At 35.7% G+C, this 15456-nt stretch overlaps 1 protein-coding gene across 2 annotated transcripts; it reads left to right on the forward strand.

Moving 5' to 3' along the window:
* The first annotated feature begins 5341 nt into the window (after positions 1–5341).
* On the forward strand, positions 5342–13267 carry LOC105783081 (mediator of RNA polymerase II transcription subunit 25). Of its 2 annotated transcripts, XM_012608270.2 has the most exons (16): positions 5342–5553; positions 6205–6235; positions 6647–6710; positions 6798–6928; positions 7654–7863; positions 7953–8018; positions 8409–8610; positions 9245–9312; positions 9389–10231; positions 10978–11031; positions 11175–11203; positions 11416–11484; positions 11559–11643; positions 11922–12008; positions 12122–12190; positions 12530–13267. In XM_012608270.2, exons 1-16 carry the CDS (start codon positions 5456–5458, stop codon positions 12959–12961), a joined length of 2538 nt encoding a protein of 845 aa, XP_012463724.1. In that variant the 5' UTR covers positions 5342–5455; the 3' UTR covers positions 12962–13267. The 2 variants fall into 2 exon arrangements, with proteins under 2 accessions (XP_012463724.1, XP_012463725.1); XM_012608271.2 differs by lacking the exon at positions 12122–12190.
* The last annotated feature ends 2189 nt before the right edge of the window (positions 13268–15456 follow it).

Consider the following 15456-nt stretch of genomic DNA (forward strand, 5'->3'; position numbering starts at 1 on the left):
CTAGGTATTTTTGAGATTTCACTAAAACTTTCAAAATTGTTCCAAATTAGTCCCTATTTGTTCATAGGCTATTTTTAGGGATCTGCAGACTTGTATTAAGGACTATAAGAGTATTTTTACTCTGATTTTGAATAAATTAGCAAACATGAATTAGGTAAAGTATGTCATTCTACTAATATCATCGAAGGTAGTAGTAGTCGTAGTATAGTTTAATACACTGATGCTAATAATTGGAATAACCTTGTTATGCATCCAACTTCTAGCATTCAAGAGGGGATAAATAGTGATAAGAGTATAGACAGTGGAAGACCAAGTTTAGGATTATATAGCATGATTCGTTATTCGATTGTATAAGATTCTACTATGAAAGTATTAGATTGTCGTGACTTGACCCTGTATACTATAATGTTAATAGTTAGCTTGCATTTTTAATTATGATTGATTAATTGTTTTGATTTGCTACTAATTCCCGCGACCCTAATCTGACGATGGAGAGGGGTTAGGGGTGTTACAATAAAAACTTATTAAAACATGATAAAAATGCTTCTATTCAAGCTCCTTAAGTACGAAAACTAGTTTAATTTACTGCACCGAATCACGACAGATCATCAAAGTTTTGCTAGCAACAAATTTACTCATATTTTTTGTGAATATAATAGGGACTATAAACTCGATATTGTTAGTCTTCTAAAGATGAAAGTAACTGGATGCAAAGCAAATAAAATCATTGCCAGTTTGGGTTTTCAGCATTCGCATAAAGTAAAGGTTGTTGGTTATTTAGGGGTATTTGGCTTGGCTTGAAAGAGACTGTTTCAGTTGAGGTTATTCATAATCACCCCTAATTTATTGTCGTCCAGGTCTTTAAGAGGGTTCAATCCCAGGCTATCATTATTTTTTTGTTTATTGGAGTTCAGACAGACAGAAAATGAGGAATCTCTGGGAGGGACTTAGTACGATTATTCCATCTAGAGGTGTTCCTTGGGCCGCTATCAGTGATTTTAATGCCTTACTTTCATCCAACGATAAAAAAGAAGGTAGAAGAGTTGGAATATGGTATCCTTTATTTGAAGAATTTCTTAAATTGAATAATTTGCAAGATTCAGGCTTTAGATGACCAGCATTCACATAGCATCGAAGGGGAATTTTTTAGAGGCTTGATAGGGAGTTTGGCAATGAAAATTTGGTTAGATCTTTTCCCAATTACTCCGTCACGCATCTCCCTAGGCTTAAATCTGACCATAGACCGTTGCTCCTTTCTCTCAAGTCTGTGGTTAATTTACTTAGTGGGTGCCCCTTTAGATTTCTGGTAGGTAGGATGGAACATCCAAACTTTTCAAATTTTGTCAAAGATGGCAGAGTCTTTTCATCAGTTTACTTTGAGTATTAAAGATTGGAATAAGGTTGTTCATGGTCTTATTGGCACCCATTAAAGGTTTTTTTGATGCAGAAACTAGTTAGGATTCAAAAGGAAATAGACAAGTCGGGATCTAATGCCTTAAGCTAGTTAGAATTGAAGGTTAGGGAAGAGTTGGAAAATATACTATATCATGATGAGCTACTTTGGAAACAAAAAGCTTGTTGTGATTAGTTGTAACTTGGGGACCGTAATACTAAATTTTTCATTCTCGCATGATTTAGAGGATGAAACATAACCAAATTTCTACTTTGAAGAATGAGAGAGGTGAATGGATTTATGATGGGGAGGAACTTCAATATGAGGCGTTCAATTTGTTCCAGAATTTGTATGGTGATCAACAAGTTAATTTGATGAAGTTACCTCCTAGTTCCTTTTCGATTCTTGATTAGAATGATAACCTATTATTGAGAAGAGAGGTTTCAATGAAAAAGATTAAGGTTGCCCTTTTCGACATGGCTTCTTTGAAAGCACCAAGGAGTGACGGTTTTCACACCCTCTTTTTTCAAAGTCAATGGGATTAGATTAGGGAATACGTTTGCTATTGGGTTTGAAAAGTCTTTGATGTTCAACCTATTGACCAAGAACTCAATAATACCTTGATCATTCTTGTCCCTAAGGTCCTAAATCCAAAAAATTTTGCGCAATTTCGTCCTATTAGCTTATGTCTGATCTTTTATAAGCTATTCATGAAAGTTACTACTAACCATTTTAAACTGGTTTTTCCTAGAATTATTGGACATGAGCAAGCTGGATTCATCGCTAGGAGGAATATCATGAATGACATCATTCTAGCTCAAGAAGTGATACATTCTACGAGGAGCAAACACAATAGTAAGAGGTTGATGGCAATCAAGATAGATTTGGAGAAGCCATATGATAGAGTGCGTTGGGATTTTATTAAATCCTCAATTCAGATGATTGGTATTCTTGAATTTTTTATGAAGGTTATTATGTCGGCTATCACGAATACATCTATGCAGATCTTGTGGAATAGAGTCCTGACTCAGAAGTTCAACCCAGTAAGGGGTATTAGACAAGGTTGTCCTTTATCACCATATCTATTTATCCTTTGCATGGAATGGGTTGGTCAGTGCATTCATTCTTCCATCAAATAGAAGTAAGTAGAGTCTCATTCATTTGCTTAGGACAAGACCTGCAATTTCACATTTGTTTTTTTTTTTTTTTGCAAATGACCTGGTTATTTTTGGCAAAGTTGACATGAAACAGACGATATTGATGAAGAAGATTTTAGAAAATTTATGTGGTTTCTTTGGGCACTGGATTAATGCGAACAAGACAACAATCTATTTTTCTAAAGGAGTTGATAAAGATTATGGGAGGCGTTTATGTGAGACTCTCGAATTCTGAAAGGTCTAAAATCTTGGATCCTATCTCGGTGTCCCACTTTTTCATGAAAGGATCACGAATAGTTCTTTGAGGTTTTTGGTTGAAAAGGTTAAGGCTAGACTACAACAATGAGATGCAAAGAAGTTGTCTCTTGCTGGTAGAGTTACTTTAGCTTAGTCGGTTCTCCTCACAATTCCCAACTATTTTATGCAGACCATGATGATTCCACAAGGTATATATGAGGAGATTGAACGTATTGTCAGACAATTCATTTGGGGGTATTCTGGGGGTAGAAGAAAGATAACTCTTGTTAATTAGCAGTCTGTTTGTCAACCCAATGCATCTAGAGGATTGGGGATTCAGCAGTTGAAAGAAAAAAACATTTCTTTCATGTTAAAATTGGGGTTTAACATTTTGACCCATACTGACTCCTTATGGGTTCATGTTATCAAGTCGAAGTATAAGGTAGAGGAAAGCTTACCTGTTATTATGAAGCAAGGGAAATGTGCTTTTTTTTTTTTGGAGAGCTCTTTCAAAGATCTAGCCCCTCATTTGAGAAAATATTATTTGGACAAAGGTAATGACATCATAAGATGTTGGAAGGACAGTTGGATTCTTGGAGTTGACCCTTTATAGAATCATATTCCAGCACAAAACAACCTTGATGAAGACTGTCTCCTTTGAGATTTATTTCGTGTTTGGCTTCCGGATGAGGTCTTAAATCGTATTGTTAGTATTCCTCCCCCACACCCTTCTGTTGGAGTGGATATAGTTTCTTGGATGGGTACCTTAACAGGTTCTTTCTCTATCAAGAGTGCTTACAAGACGATCAAGGAAAACTTGTGGAACTTGAAAGATGAAACTTGGAAAATATCATGGAAGTATTAAGGGCCTTAGAGGGTTTGGATGTTCATTTGGTTAATCTTAAAACAACGATTACTTATGCAAGTGGAGAGACTAAAGTGTGGTATTGTGAACAATGATCATTGTGTGATCTATGGAGCAGTTCCAAAAGATGTCAATCATACTATTAGAGATTGTAGTGTAGCAAAAAAGGTTTGGTCGCAGCTTATTCCAGTAGAGAAGCAAGCTTGGTTTTTTTCCAGGAATCTGCATGAGTGGCTTATGTTTAATTTGTTAAATAGTAAAAAATTCACCTTCGGAGAGATTGATTGGACAACTCTCTTTGGGCTTGTCATACGTATTTGGAAGAACAAGAATTTTCTTATTTTTCAGGAAGTGCCATGAAGTGTAGAAGAAATCATCAAAGATTCATACAGTTGGGCAAAACTGTATGCGTCTCTTCCCAAGGTTAACTCTAATATGAGACAAAAGATGAGGGTAGAGCTTAACTGGACAGATAAATGGATGAGACTCAGAACTGATGGTTCAGTTAAATTAAAATCAGGTTATGCTACTGCAGGGGGATATTGAGAGACAATCATGGGGAGTGGATCATTGGCTTTTGTCGACAGTTGGGAAAATGCTTAATACTTGATGCTGAGTTATGGGGTATTTTGGATGGTCTGTCGCTGGTGCAGGAAAGTAAGGTAAGGAAGTGTTGATACAAACAGACAGTTTGAAAGCTATTGAAGTTATCCAAGTTCCGGAATCAACGACTTATATACCGACGATAATCAAGCACATTTACCACCTCTTGAAGAATGTCGAAAGCTGGGCATTGGAATACTTCCCTAGTGAAGAAAACATAGAAGCAATTCGAATGACTAAAATAGATTTTAATAGAGAGAAGAATTGCAATTGCTTACAAATAATCTATTTATTTTAGATTAATTTGTTGCGTCTTTTCTTCTTTTTCAAAAAAATAAAAATAAAAATAAACAAACAAATATATGTCTGATTGTCGAAGCTCAATCCATTTTACTCAATTTTCTAATTAATAAAGGTCGCTTTTCCTATTCTATCAAAGAGAAAATCGCTTTTCCTATTATAATTCTACATAGACCGCTATGACATGTTGAAGTGTCGTGTCAAGTTAGTTTATTTTAGGTAAAATTTTGTTCCTAGGCCTTGTAACATGTATAAATTGTAAATTTAATCTTTATATTTTTAATTAGTTCAAATTTACTTCTTGTACTTTTTGAATTTAGAATAGCAATTAATTCCATTTGGTTAAGTTCTGCTATTAGTTCTATACTATGTATAAAGTTGTAAATTAATTTATATTCTTCAATTTGATCAATTTTAATCTCTATGCTTTACAAATTTTGAAATTTTAATAACACAAAACAATAATCATTAATCCATTAATTAGGTTTTGTTAGTAATTTGGAAATAACATGTTATAATATATTCTTTATCTAAAATTTTGAAAATAGAAAAACTTAATTTAATGAAATTAATTACTAATGTTTGATCAATATTGAAATTTTGAACTTTGAAAAGTATAAAACTAAAAATATCAACTTATTGTTAAAAAATATCAAATTAAACTGTAGGACTTAAATCTTAGCATATACATAGTAGAGGGACTAAGAGAAAAATTTGACCCTAAACATTAAACAAAAAAAATTCATTTAATTTATTTTTCATTTTTGTACATAACAGAAAAAATCAAAGTTTCAAGTTATTGTTTCCTTTTGCTCCCAGTTATTTTTCTTCCCTCTTTACTCATTTGGTATTTTTTCCATCGCCATGAAGATTGTAAAAACCTGATACCCAAAGGAGAATATGGCGGAGAAGCAGCTAATCGTGGCCGTTGAAGGCACTGCGGCCATGGGTCCCTACTGGCATATCGTCGTCTCTGATTACCTCGACAAGATCATCAGGTCTCCACCTCTTTCCTTAAATTTACCATTTCCATTACTCGATTTGGTTTTTTAGTTTAATTCTATTGTTACAATCGATGGGAATGTTGCAAATGTTGATAGAAAAAGAAATAGTTTTTGAACTTCCGTTATTGTATGTCAATATATTTGTTAGTCTTTGCGGAAAACTCTTGTCTAAATTTAAAGATGACCCTTTTTCTTATTTATGTTATGCGCTTCGCATTTTCGTTTTCTTTTTATGGCCACATTTGCGGAAACCTCGCTTACAATCTAGAGAGTAGTTTTTATTTTTTTTATTTTTTATATGATCATTGAGCTGTTTTTCCCGTTGGGTAATAGTGTTTGTTGTATAATGTTTCTTTCTGCTTTGAGTTACACTCTTCTTTTAATCTGCTGTGAATTTAATGGAATTTCCTCGTTTTATAAATGTACATCATAAAATTTAATTGTTGTGTTTTGCTTGTGTGCTTGAATGAGAATGTTTGCTTCAGCTTCAGTTTCAATTAAGTGGTTTGGTTCATAGGGGTGAACCAGGCTCTGTTTCTCTTTACCCTGCATTGTGTTTATGGCTGTTAACCTTTGTTAACTATTTGTGTGAATATATATTTTATGTATGTTTGCCATCTCTTATAGATTGTGGTAATCCTGCAGGTGTTTCTGTAGTAGTGAGTTGACGGGGCAGGTAAAAGGGCTTTTCTCCTCAATCTTTCTTCCATTCTGATGAGCTACTTCTCTAAATCTATGGTCACCATTGGGTTTTACAGCATTAACTGTTACTATGCTGTTGAGGTTTCAGTCTGTTACTACTGGGTACATGATATAAGATGACAAGTTGAATATTTATTGTATATAATCTAGCAAAAGACTATCAATTTTGACCATTGCATTAACAACTAAAGGATTGTTAGACAATGATTATGGGCAATCCAGTGAAGGCCTCTGAATTCACCTGAGGGAATTAGTTTTCATTTGTGTGAATTTAAGGAGCCATTTAAATTTCAATTTTTTTCTCCAGTCAGTTTAAGATATCTGGTTTGCTTAATAGTGATTCTATATGTAAATACATTAATTCTGTTGACTTGTTTAAATACAGAAGAACTCTACATCTAATGTTGAGTTTTCATTGGTCACATTCAACACTCATGGATCATATTGTGGTATGCTGTTTGCTCTATTTGTTTCAACCTCAAGTGGGTTATTAGTAGCGAAACTAAATTATTTGGAAACTGTGATGCTATATGCAGCTTGCCTAGTACAGCGTAGTGGGTGGACAAAAGATGTTGATATTTTCTTACAATGGCTGTCGGCTATACCTTTTTCTGGTGGTGGTTTCAATGATGCTGCAATTGCCGAAGGGCTGTCTGAAGCACTGATGGTATGGAGAGTCATGCGATTTTAAATATTTAACTGCATTTGTTTTATGCTTTCCGAATGATAACTACTTTACAAGTCTTCTTTTTTGGTTCATTTATATTTGTCTCCTTAAATTAGATGCTTCTTCTAACAAGTTAGGCACGTTATACCTCATTGATTTTCTCAAGATTTAAATTTGACCCAAAAGTCGTTTTGCTTGAAGATATTATTTTACTGTGAGGATTCTCTATAACTCGCATATTGTTACAAATACCTTCAAATTTTTAGGAGATATAGGCCATAAACCCCTCATTACCGTCTCCATTTCAACAGCAAAGAGGGAAGAAAATGCATGGTGGATGTTGCATAATATTATCCTGTCACGGAACCATGATACGCCAGTTTAATGTATTTCAGAAGTCCGTGATTTAAAATTTTAGGTTTTTATGCATTGCTTTATGATAAGTGAAATGCATTTGCTTCTCAAAACATAGACTAGAAGAGATGGCAACTAGAAGTAGAAACTATTTGGGTAAATTGCATCAAACATCCTTAACCTATTAAGTGGGTTAAATTATCTGGCTTTTATATTGTTTCAATTGAATCCTCAATTTTATTAAAAATGCTATCAATATGGTCCTTCTATCTGTTTAATCAATTAAAATCGGCAAATTTTGTCTATGTATGGCTGATATCTTAGTACATTTCACATGACATTTATTCTTTTTCATCTGATGTGCTGCTCAGATGTTTCCTATTGCTTCAAATGGAAACCAAACACCACAAAATGTGGATGGGCAGAGACATTGCATTCTTGTTGCTGCCAGTAATCCCTATCCCTTGCCTACACCAGTCTATAGACCACAAATTCAAAATTTGGAGCAAGTCGAAAATTCTGAAGCCCAGACAGAGAGTTGTCTGTCTGATGCTGAAACAGTAGCTAGATCATTTGCTCAGGTAGGTCAACATCATTTTGCTTCTCTTGTCCACTACTTCCAGTTTACCTTTCTAGGAGGAGGTTAACTGACCTTTAGTTTTCATTGCAGTGTTCTGTTTCTTTATCTGTGATATGTCCGAAGCAGCTTGCAAAGCTAAAAGCAATCTACAGTGCTGTAAGGATTATAACTATAACATTTCTAATTCCGTTTCTCTTGCGACTTGTTTGGGTGTTTTCTCTCTGGCATTAGATGTACTGGCTATGTCTTGCAACACCTACTAGTCTCCTCTCTTGAACATTTGGTAAAAGTATTTTTAAGGGATGTCTGCTATGTAACCTGCTTGCTGATGGTGATGGTTCCATCGCACTTTATGGAATTTGTTCCTTATAAATATGATGCACTATCTAAAGAAAGGATGAGCTTTGGAAGAATAAACATCTGGAAAGCTATTTAATTAGTAGATTTTTGCTACAGTTTATCCTAGATTCTGTTTTCTTTGCTTAGCCACTAATATTCTCTGCTTGCTAAAAGCTAAGTATTCTGACTGCATTTTCACAAATACAGGGAAAGCGGAACCCCCGAGCAGCGGATCCACCTGTTGATAATGTTAAAAACTCTCAGTTTCTTGTTCTGATTTCAGAGAACTTTATGGAGGGCCGTGCTGCTTTAAGTCGCTCTGGAGTTCCAAGTTTGGCAACCAATCAGAGTCCTGTGAAAATGGACATGGCTTCTGTCACTTCAGTTATGGGACCATCTCCATCATCAGGTGGTTTATGCAGAATCTGTTGATCCCTTCTGTAGAATGCTGCTTTTAACTGGATACTGATTGTTGCATGTGACTGACTAATTTGTGTGCTTATTCATATTCATGGCTCTGCTCTATTAAGCACATTAGCAAATAGAAAAGCTGGGAACTAATGTGCATTATGCTAGATGCTAAGCCTTTCCACTTGTAACCTTGATTTTCATATCTTAGTTCTGTCAGGTCTGACTTCATTATGCTAGATTCTCGAGATCTTCTTTTCAGTTTTCATCACTAAAGAAGGCTTCTTAGTGATTACCTTGTAACATAAGCTCTTTGCCTCTTATTGATTGATATGTTTCTTCTTCAGCATCAAAGAAGTAAAAGAACAATTATCTAAAAAGCCTAGACATATCCCTTTCCATTGCAGAATTTAATAATGGAAACAAAAGACCTGTTCTGCATCTGTTAACTTGCTGTGCACCTCATTCATTTATTAATTTTAGTCTGTAGATAGTACAGTAGATACAGATTCACACACCACTTAGGAAAATAAAAATTGAGCATTGGAGAAATAAACAGATTTGACTTGCTGTGAAGTTGTTATTTATGCTGTGACCAATTCTTGCGTAAGACTTTCTTTTTATCTCTTTTTTAGTGAATGGATCTATGGTGGGCAAGCTTCCTGTTTCTGTTGGAAATGTTGCCACTGCTACTGTAAAAGTTGTAAGTCTCATTTACTTTAGTTAATGAAAAGTTGTTTCTGTGTTATTTGGATATTTAAGCATATTTTATTATTCAGGAGCCCACAACGATAACATCCATGGCAACTGGACCTGCTTTTTCACATGTTCCCTCTGTTCCACGAGTGCCTTCTCAAGCAATCCCGACCTTGCAAACCTCTTCGCCATTGACAAATACACAGGAGGGCATGACAAGTGGTGACAACATGCAAGAACTAAAACCTTCTGTAAGTGGCATGACACAACCTTCACGTCCTGTGCCTCCAGCTGCTGCAAATGTGAACATACTAAACAATCTTTCTCAAGCACGGGTTATGAGCTCTGCTGCTCTCACTGGAGGAACTTCTATAGGACTTCAATCAATGGGTCAAACACCAGTGGCCATGCATATGTCCAATATGATATCTAGTGGAATGGCATCCTCTGTGCCTCCAGCTCATACTGTATTATCATCTGGGCAACCGACTATGACTTCATTAACTGGCTCAGGAGCTCTTACAGGGACTGCACAGGTCCCACCAAACTCAGGTCTTAGTACATTTTCTTCTGCAAGTTCAAATGTGGCTGGGAATTCAAACATTGGAATTTCACAACCAACGGGCAATGTTCAAGGAGCAGTGAATATAGGCCAATCAGTACCTGGCATGAGCCAAGGAAACCATTCAGGTACCCAAATGATGCAAAGTGGAGTTGGCATGAGCCAGAACATGAGTGCCCTTGGTCAATCAACTGTCTCTTCTGGAAATGGCACAATGATTCCTACTCCAGGCATGTCTCAACAAGTACAGTCTGGAATGCAGACACTTGGAGTGAGCAACAGTTCAGCTGCTAGTATGCCACTATCACAACAGACGTCAAGTGCTTTGCAATCAGCACAATCCAAATATGTTAAAGTCTGGGAGGTAATCTAGTGCATGATTTTAGACGATAGTGATGATAAATATATGGACCTCCTTGCATTGAGTAAATGTAGAAACTTCTGGGTGAATTCCTTCTAAACTTTAGTGGCAGTTCATTTTTTTAATTATTTTTATACGTATATCATGGTAGAAGGTACTTTAATACTTTCGGCTCTTTCATTCTTGTGTGATTATAGATCTCCCAATAAACCATATTTCCTGAGAGCTATTCTTTTGCTTGGGGGAGACATGCTGTGTACAATCTCTTAGGAACAATCTTGCTTGAAATTTGCCGTTATATCACTTATTTTCCCTATAATCTTCTGGTCCCTTCTTGGATCAACTGGGGGTACTCTCATTCGTGACGAGTAGAATTTCTTGTTGAAGGAAGAGGAATTGGAATGTTGATGCTTCTGTGAAATCATTCCATGCTTTGCAATTTACTTGAGGGGCCCTGTGCACCTTTATTGTCTCCCCATAAAACACTGCCTTCACCTAAATTAGTTATAAAAATAGAGGTTTTGTTGGTTCCGAAAAAGTAGTGCCTGAGAAGGTGAGCAAGATAATAAAACCTGTAATGCTTCTGGCTTCAGTTTTCTCCTTGTATATCTTTCTTTTCTCGTTAATTCCTTGAAATATTGTTGGTGATATGTATGTGTATAATAAATCTTTTTGTATTATTTGCCGCTTTATTTGTTGTATATTTTCTTGTGGCATGTCTAATTCTCTTGAATGATCAATAAATTCAGGGAAATTTATCTGGCCAGAGACAAGGGCAGCCGGTCTTTATCACCAGATTGGAAGTATGTTTACGAACATCTGTTGATGATGTTACTTCAAATACAGCACACTTCCTTTTTTTCTTTTTTCTTTTTTTTTGATTCTTTTTAATGCCTTGCGTAATCTGCTTCAACCATGCTTTTGACTTCGGAGCTATTTGTTGCAGGGTTATCGGAGTGCCTCAGCTTCTGAGACGTAAGTCAATGGTTAATGTGTAACTTCTTTTTCTCTTTTTCAGTCCCTAGTGGGGATAATATAATGATAAAAATACTCATTCTATTTCTTTTAGACGTGGCTTTCATTTTTCTTACAGGATTTTAGGTTCTTTGATGACTCTATTATTTTTATATATATTTAAAGCCAATCTAGGTTAATAGAACGTAAGGATTCTGGTTTTGTTGCTTCAGACTTGCAGCACATTGGCCACAAACCATGCAAATAGTTCGTCTTATATCTCAGGATCACATGAATAACAAGTAAGTTCTAGTTTGTGAAAACATTGTCCTTTATCTTTCAATTTTCTCAATAATTTTGTTTTGTTCAACATCAGGCAATATGTTGGGAAGGCAGATTTTTTAGTTTTCAGGGCAATGAATCAGCATGGATTTCTTGGACAGCTACAAGAGAAGAAGCTTGTAAGTGGTTGAGGATAATTTTACATTTGAAGCAATGCTGAATTTCAATTTGAATGTCTTCCAGGACTCATGTAGACCCCCAAATAAGCAAACTTACTGCTCAGATTCTTGTTGATGTTTACAGCTGAAGCTTGAGACTTTGTAATTGTATCTGTATCTCCTGGAGTGTTTCTAGGAGCCATGTCAAGCTTTGAATTTCTCTAAATTATCCTATCAATCATTTTTAATTTGAAATTGCGGATTATTCTGACCTAATTTCCCACTTCTCATTCCTGCAGTGTGCTGTAATTCAGTTGCCACAACAGACATTGCTGCTTTCAGTTTCTGACAAAGCCTGCCGCTTGATAGGAATGCTTTTCCCTGGGGTGAGAATGTTTTAACTTTGAGTCCAAGCTTTAGTTTGTCATGTGTGGATTATTATTGTTATATTCTGGTGCCTTTTCTAATCTGAATAACAATAACCTGTACTTATTCCCAGCTACACAGTTCCAACACGCCACCAGGCCTCCACCCCTCTCTAGACAAACCAAAAAAATTAAACGAAATGGTAAAAACTGCAAACTAGATGAGTAGCCTGTAGCTTTATATGAATTTTCTGTAGCCTCCATTTACTTCTTGCTTTTGCTTACAATGCAAAATGAAATTTGATTAACATGTAATCACTGAAATGCTATACTGGTCGTAACATATCTATTTTATAAGAAAGTAATACTTTTTAGTTTTCCAAAAAAAGGGAACAATTCCACTCATCCCAAAATATTACTTGCTTTTTGCTCCAAGATTGAAAAGAAAATAGTGAAATCAGCAATGACATGGACTCTTAATTTTGTTCTTTCATTACCTTATTGCTTTAGATTTATTTGAACTAAGCTTTTTATGGAGTCAGGATATGGTTGTCTTTAAACCACAAATGTCCAGCCAACAACAGCTGCAATTGCAGCAGCAGCAGCAGCAGCAGCAGATGCAGCCCCAGTTACAGCAGCAGCAACAGCAGCAGAATCCACAGCTGCAACAACAGCAGCTTCCGCACTTGCAGCAGCAGCAGCAACTTCCTCAGCTACAACAACAGCAGCAGCAGCTACCACAGCTGCAACAGCAGCAGCTTTCCCAGCTGCAGCAGCAACAACAACAGCAGCAGCAGCAGCAGCAGCAACTGCAGCAACAGTCGCAACACCCTCAGATGCAGCAACAACAAATGGTTGGTTCAGGAATGGGTCCTGCTTACGTTCAAGGTCCAGGACGATCACAATTAGTTTCTCAGGGGCAAGTTCCATCACAGGCCCCACCTAATATGCCAGGAGGGGGATTTATGAGTTAAATCAGCAACACCTTGGAATCTACTGGCCTAATTAGAAATAACTAGTCTTTATCAGTGACTTTAGTGGCTAAGCATGAGGAGAAAGTCATGTAGTATCATCTGGGATGAAGTAATTTTTTTATGTACTGATGATAACGTCTAACATGGTACATTCATAATGTGCCATCATTCATGTTTCTAGAGTAACTAATGAGGTGGGAGGAAGCAAGGGTTTTGCTGATGAATTTCATTGCTTGTATTTCAAAGAGATTTGCTGGTACGGAATTTCGATATAAAAGTTAATTCCTCTTCATCTTATCATGCAAACCTGTGTGAACTAGTTAATAATATAAGGCTAGGCTACATTAATTCATTTTGTATAGGATCCGATTTTGAATGTCATGCAGTAACTAAGCCATAGGTTGTTTTGATGATGGATTTTGGAATACCAACTTTCATGGATTATAGTAGAAATGCTTAGTATCAATCCATGCTGAAGTCTCTAAGACTGATTGATGTTTACTCTTGGCACACCTTGAACATAAAAGTGGTAAAAAAACCATAGCATTCAAGAATTTGTAATCACAACAGCACATCACTGAAAGCTTTATCCCATCCTCTGAGAAGAGAACAGAATTGAAACAGCATACCTTTTGTGATACGAGTCTCAAATGCCCAACCCAAGCCCAAACAAGAAGACAAACCATGCTTACTTAAAAATCAGGCCAAATTGTCAAAGTGACCCAATTTGTAAAGTTTTATTTTTTTTTAAATACTTAGTTTAAATTTTTATGTAAATATTCAGTCCAAGAGGCCCAATTAAAAGCCCTTGGCCGAATTTCCATTTAAAATTAAAATAATTAGGAGTTTGTTTAGTTTTAGTTTTCTAATTAGATTAGGAAAATATTTGAAAAGCCTATATAAAGGCTTGGCCAGCCACCGTGTTAGATACTTCTCAATTATATCAAAAATTTCAGATTTGTTTAAGTGCAGAATTCTCTTTGAGTTTTTCTCCAAGAATTCTCTCTTGGGTTTTCTTTAGAAGTTGTTTTAACAATCTTTTGATTGTGGAGCCATCTTCACCTTCTTCTTGCCATTGATATTCTTTGGAGGGGAGATTAGAGCCGTTTGAAGGGAGTTGTGAGATCTTTCGAGATTTCAAGGCTTCTTAGGACTTTTCTTTTATTTGCTTGCTGTCAATTTCTTTTCTTTATTTCTGCTTGTGCCGAATCTTTATCTAATTTATTTGCTGTTCTTATTGTGTTTCTAGCCTTTTTCTATCTTAAAGAATCGGCCAAAAATCCCCAATTTCTAGGGTTCTTGCTGATTCATTCATACTCTTTTTTGGTGAAATTAGATTGCCGAAATTTGGGGAAAACTATCTTGGTGTTCAATTGGGCAGAATCGTAATCTCCTTTAGGATTTCAAGAACCCTTATTAACACTTATTTCTATTCTCAATTTGATTCTTTGCTGATTTGGGAATTTTATTTCAGATCTGGAAATTCAAAGTTCTAATCTTTTAATTTTCTGTTTCGTTTCAGATCTGATTGTTTAGAGCTTTCGTAGGAGTTTCTCGTGACTTGGCAACTCGATCTTAGTCCGCGCGCAACCCCCGTATTATTTGGTGTCAGATTTTGGGCGTTTTGGGTGTTCTTGGTTGATTTCTAAACTGATCTCTATTTTTTAAAACTACAAACAACAGTTTTACCCAGAAAATTTTTTCGAAAAAAATTCATTTGAGTGGGTAAACGTTGTCCGATTGATCTAAAATTTTACATAAATATTTGTGGCACTGTGATTGAATATAAAAAAATATTTCCCGCAAAAAAGTCAGTCAAAAAAGTCAAAATAATTGAAAAAGACGAAATTCAATAAAAATTTAAAAAATATTCAGCGGGTTGAGTTTGGTGCCCAAACTTTCCAGATCAAAAATTAAATATTTAAGGACATTCCAGATTTAATTTCATGATTTTTGGAGATCAGGAACACCTCAAACGAAGTTGTCAAGTTACTCCGCAGTTTTTCGGGTTTTCTGGTTTTAGCAATTTTTATTGATTCTTAGCTGTAGATTTTCATTTGTTTGCTTTTTATTCTCCCTTTACAATATCTAACACCTTCTTGTTTCTTGTGTTAGTAGGATTTAAACGTGTGCACAATCCTTTCTCGGTGCAACACGAATCAATTGGTGTCTCGTCAGTCTTTGGCATCCTAGTGCAAATTAGGATTATTTGGTAGTCCGGTTCATACACTCTCTAAATGGTTGATATAAACTCTACTAAAGCACTCACAAGACTGAATTCTACCTCATTGAGAATTTGATTTTTCTTTTTGAGTGATTAACGGTGAGGTTTGCTAACTTTTATTTTTGAGTGTTAAGTGTTTATTTTTTGCAGATTTTTGAAAATGTCCAAAGGTGATAATAATGATGACACATTTAAAAAATTCCAACAACAGTTGGAAGAACAGACTGCTGCACTTCGAGCGTTGACTGCTACTATCGATGAGGTGCGGTTG

This window comes from Gossypium raimondii, chromosome 13 (genome assembly GCF_025698545.1).
Source record: "Gossypium raimondii isolate GPD5lz chromosome 13, ASM2569854v1, whole genome shotgun sequence".
NCBI classification, from domain to species: Eukaryota; Viridiplantae; Streptophyta; class Magnoliopsida; order Malvales; family Malvaceae; genus Gossypium; species Gossypium raimondii.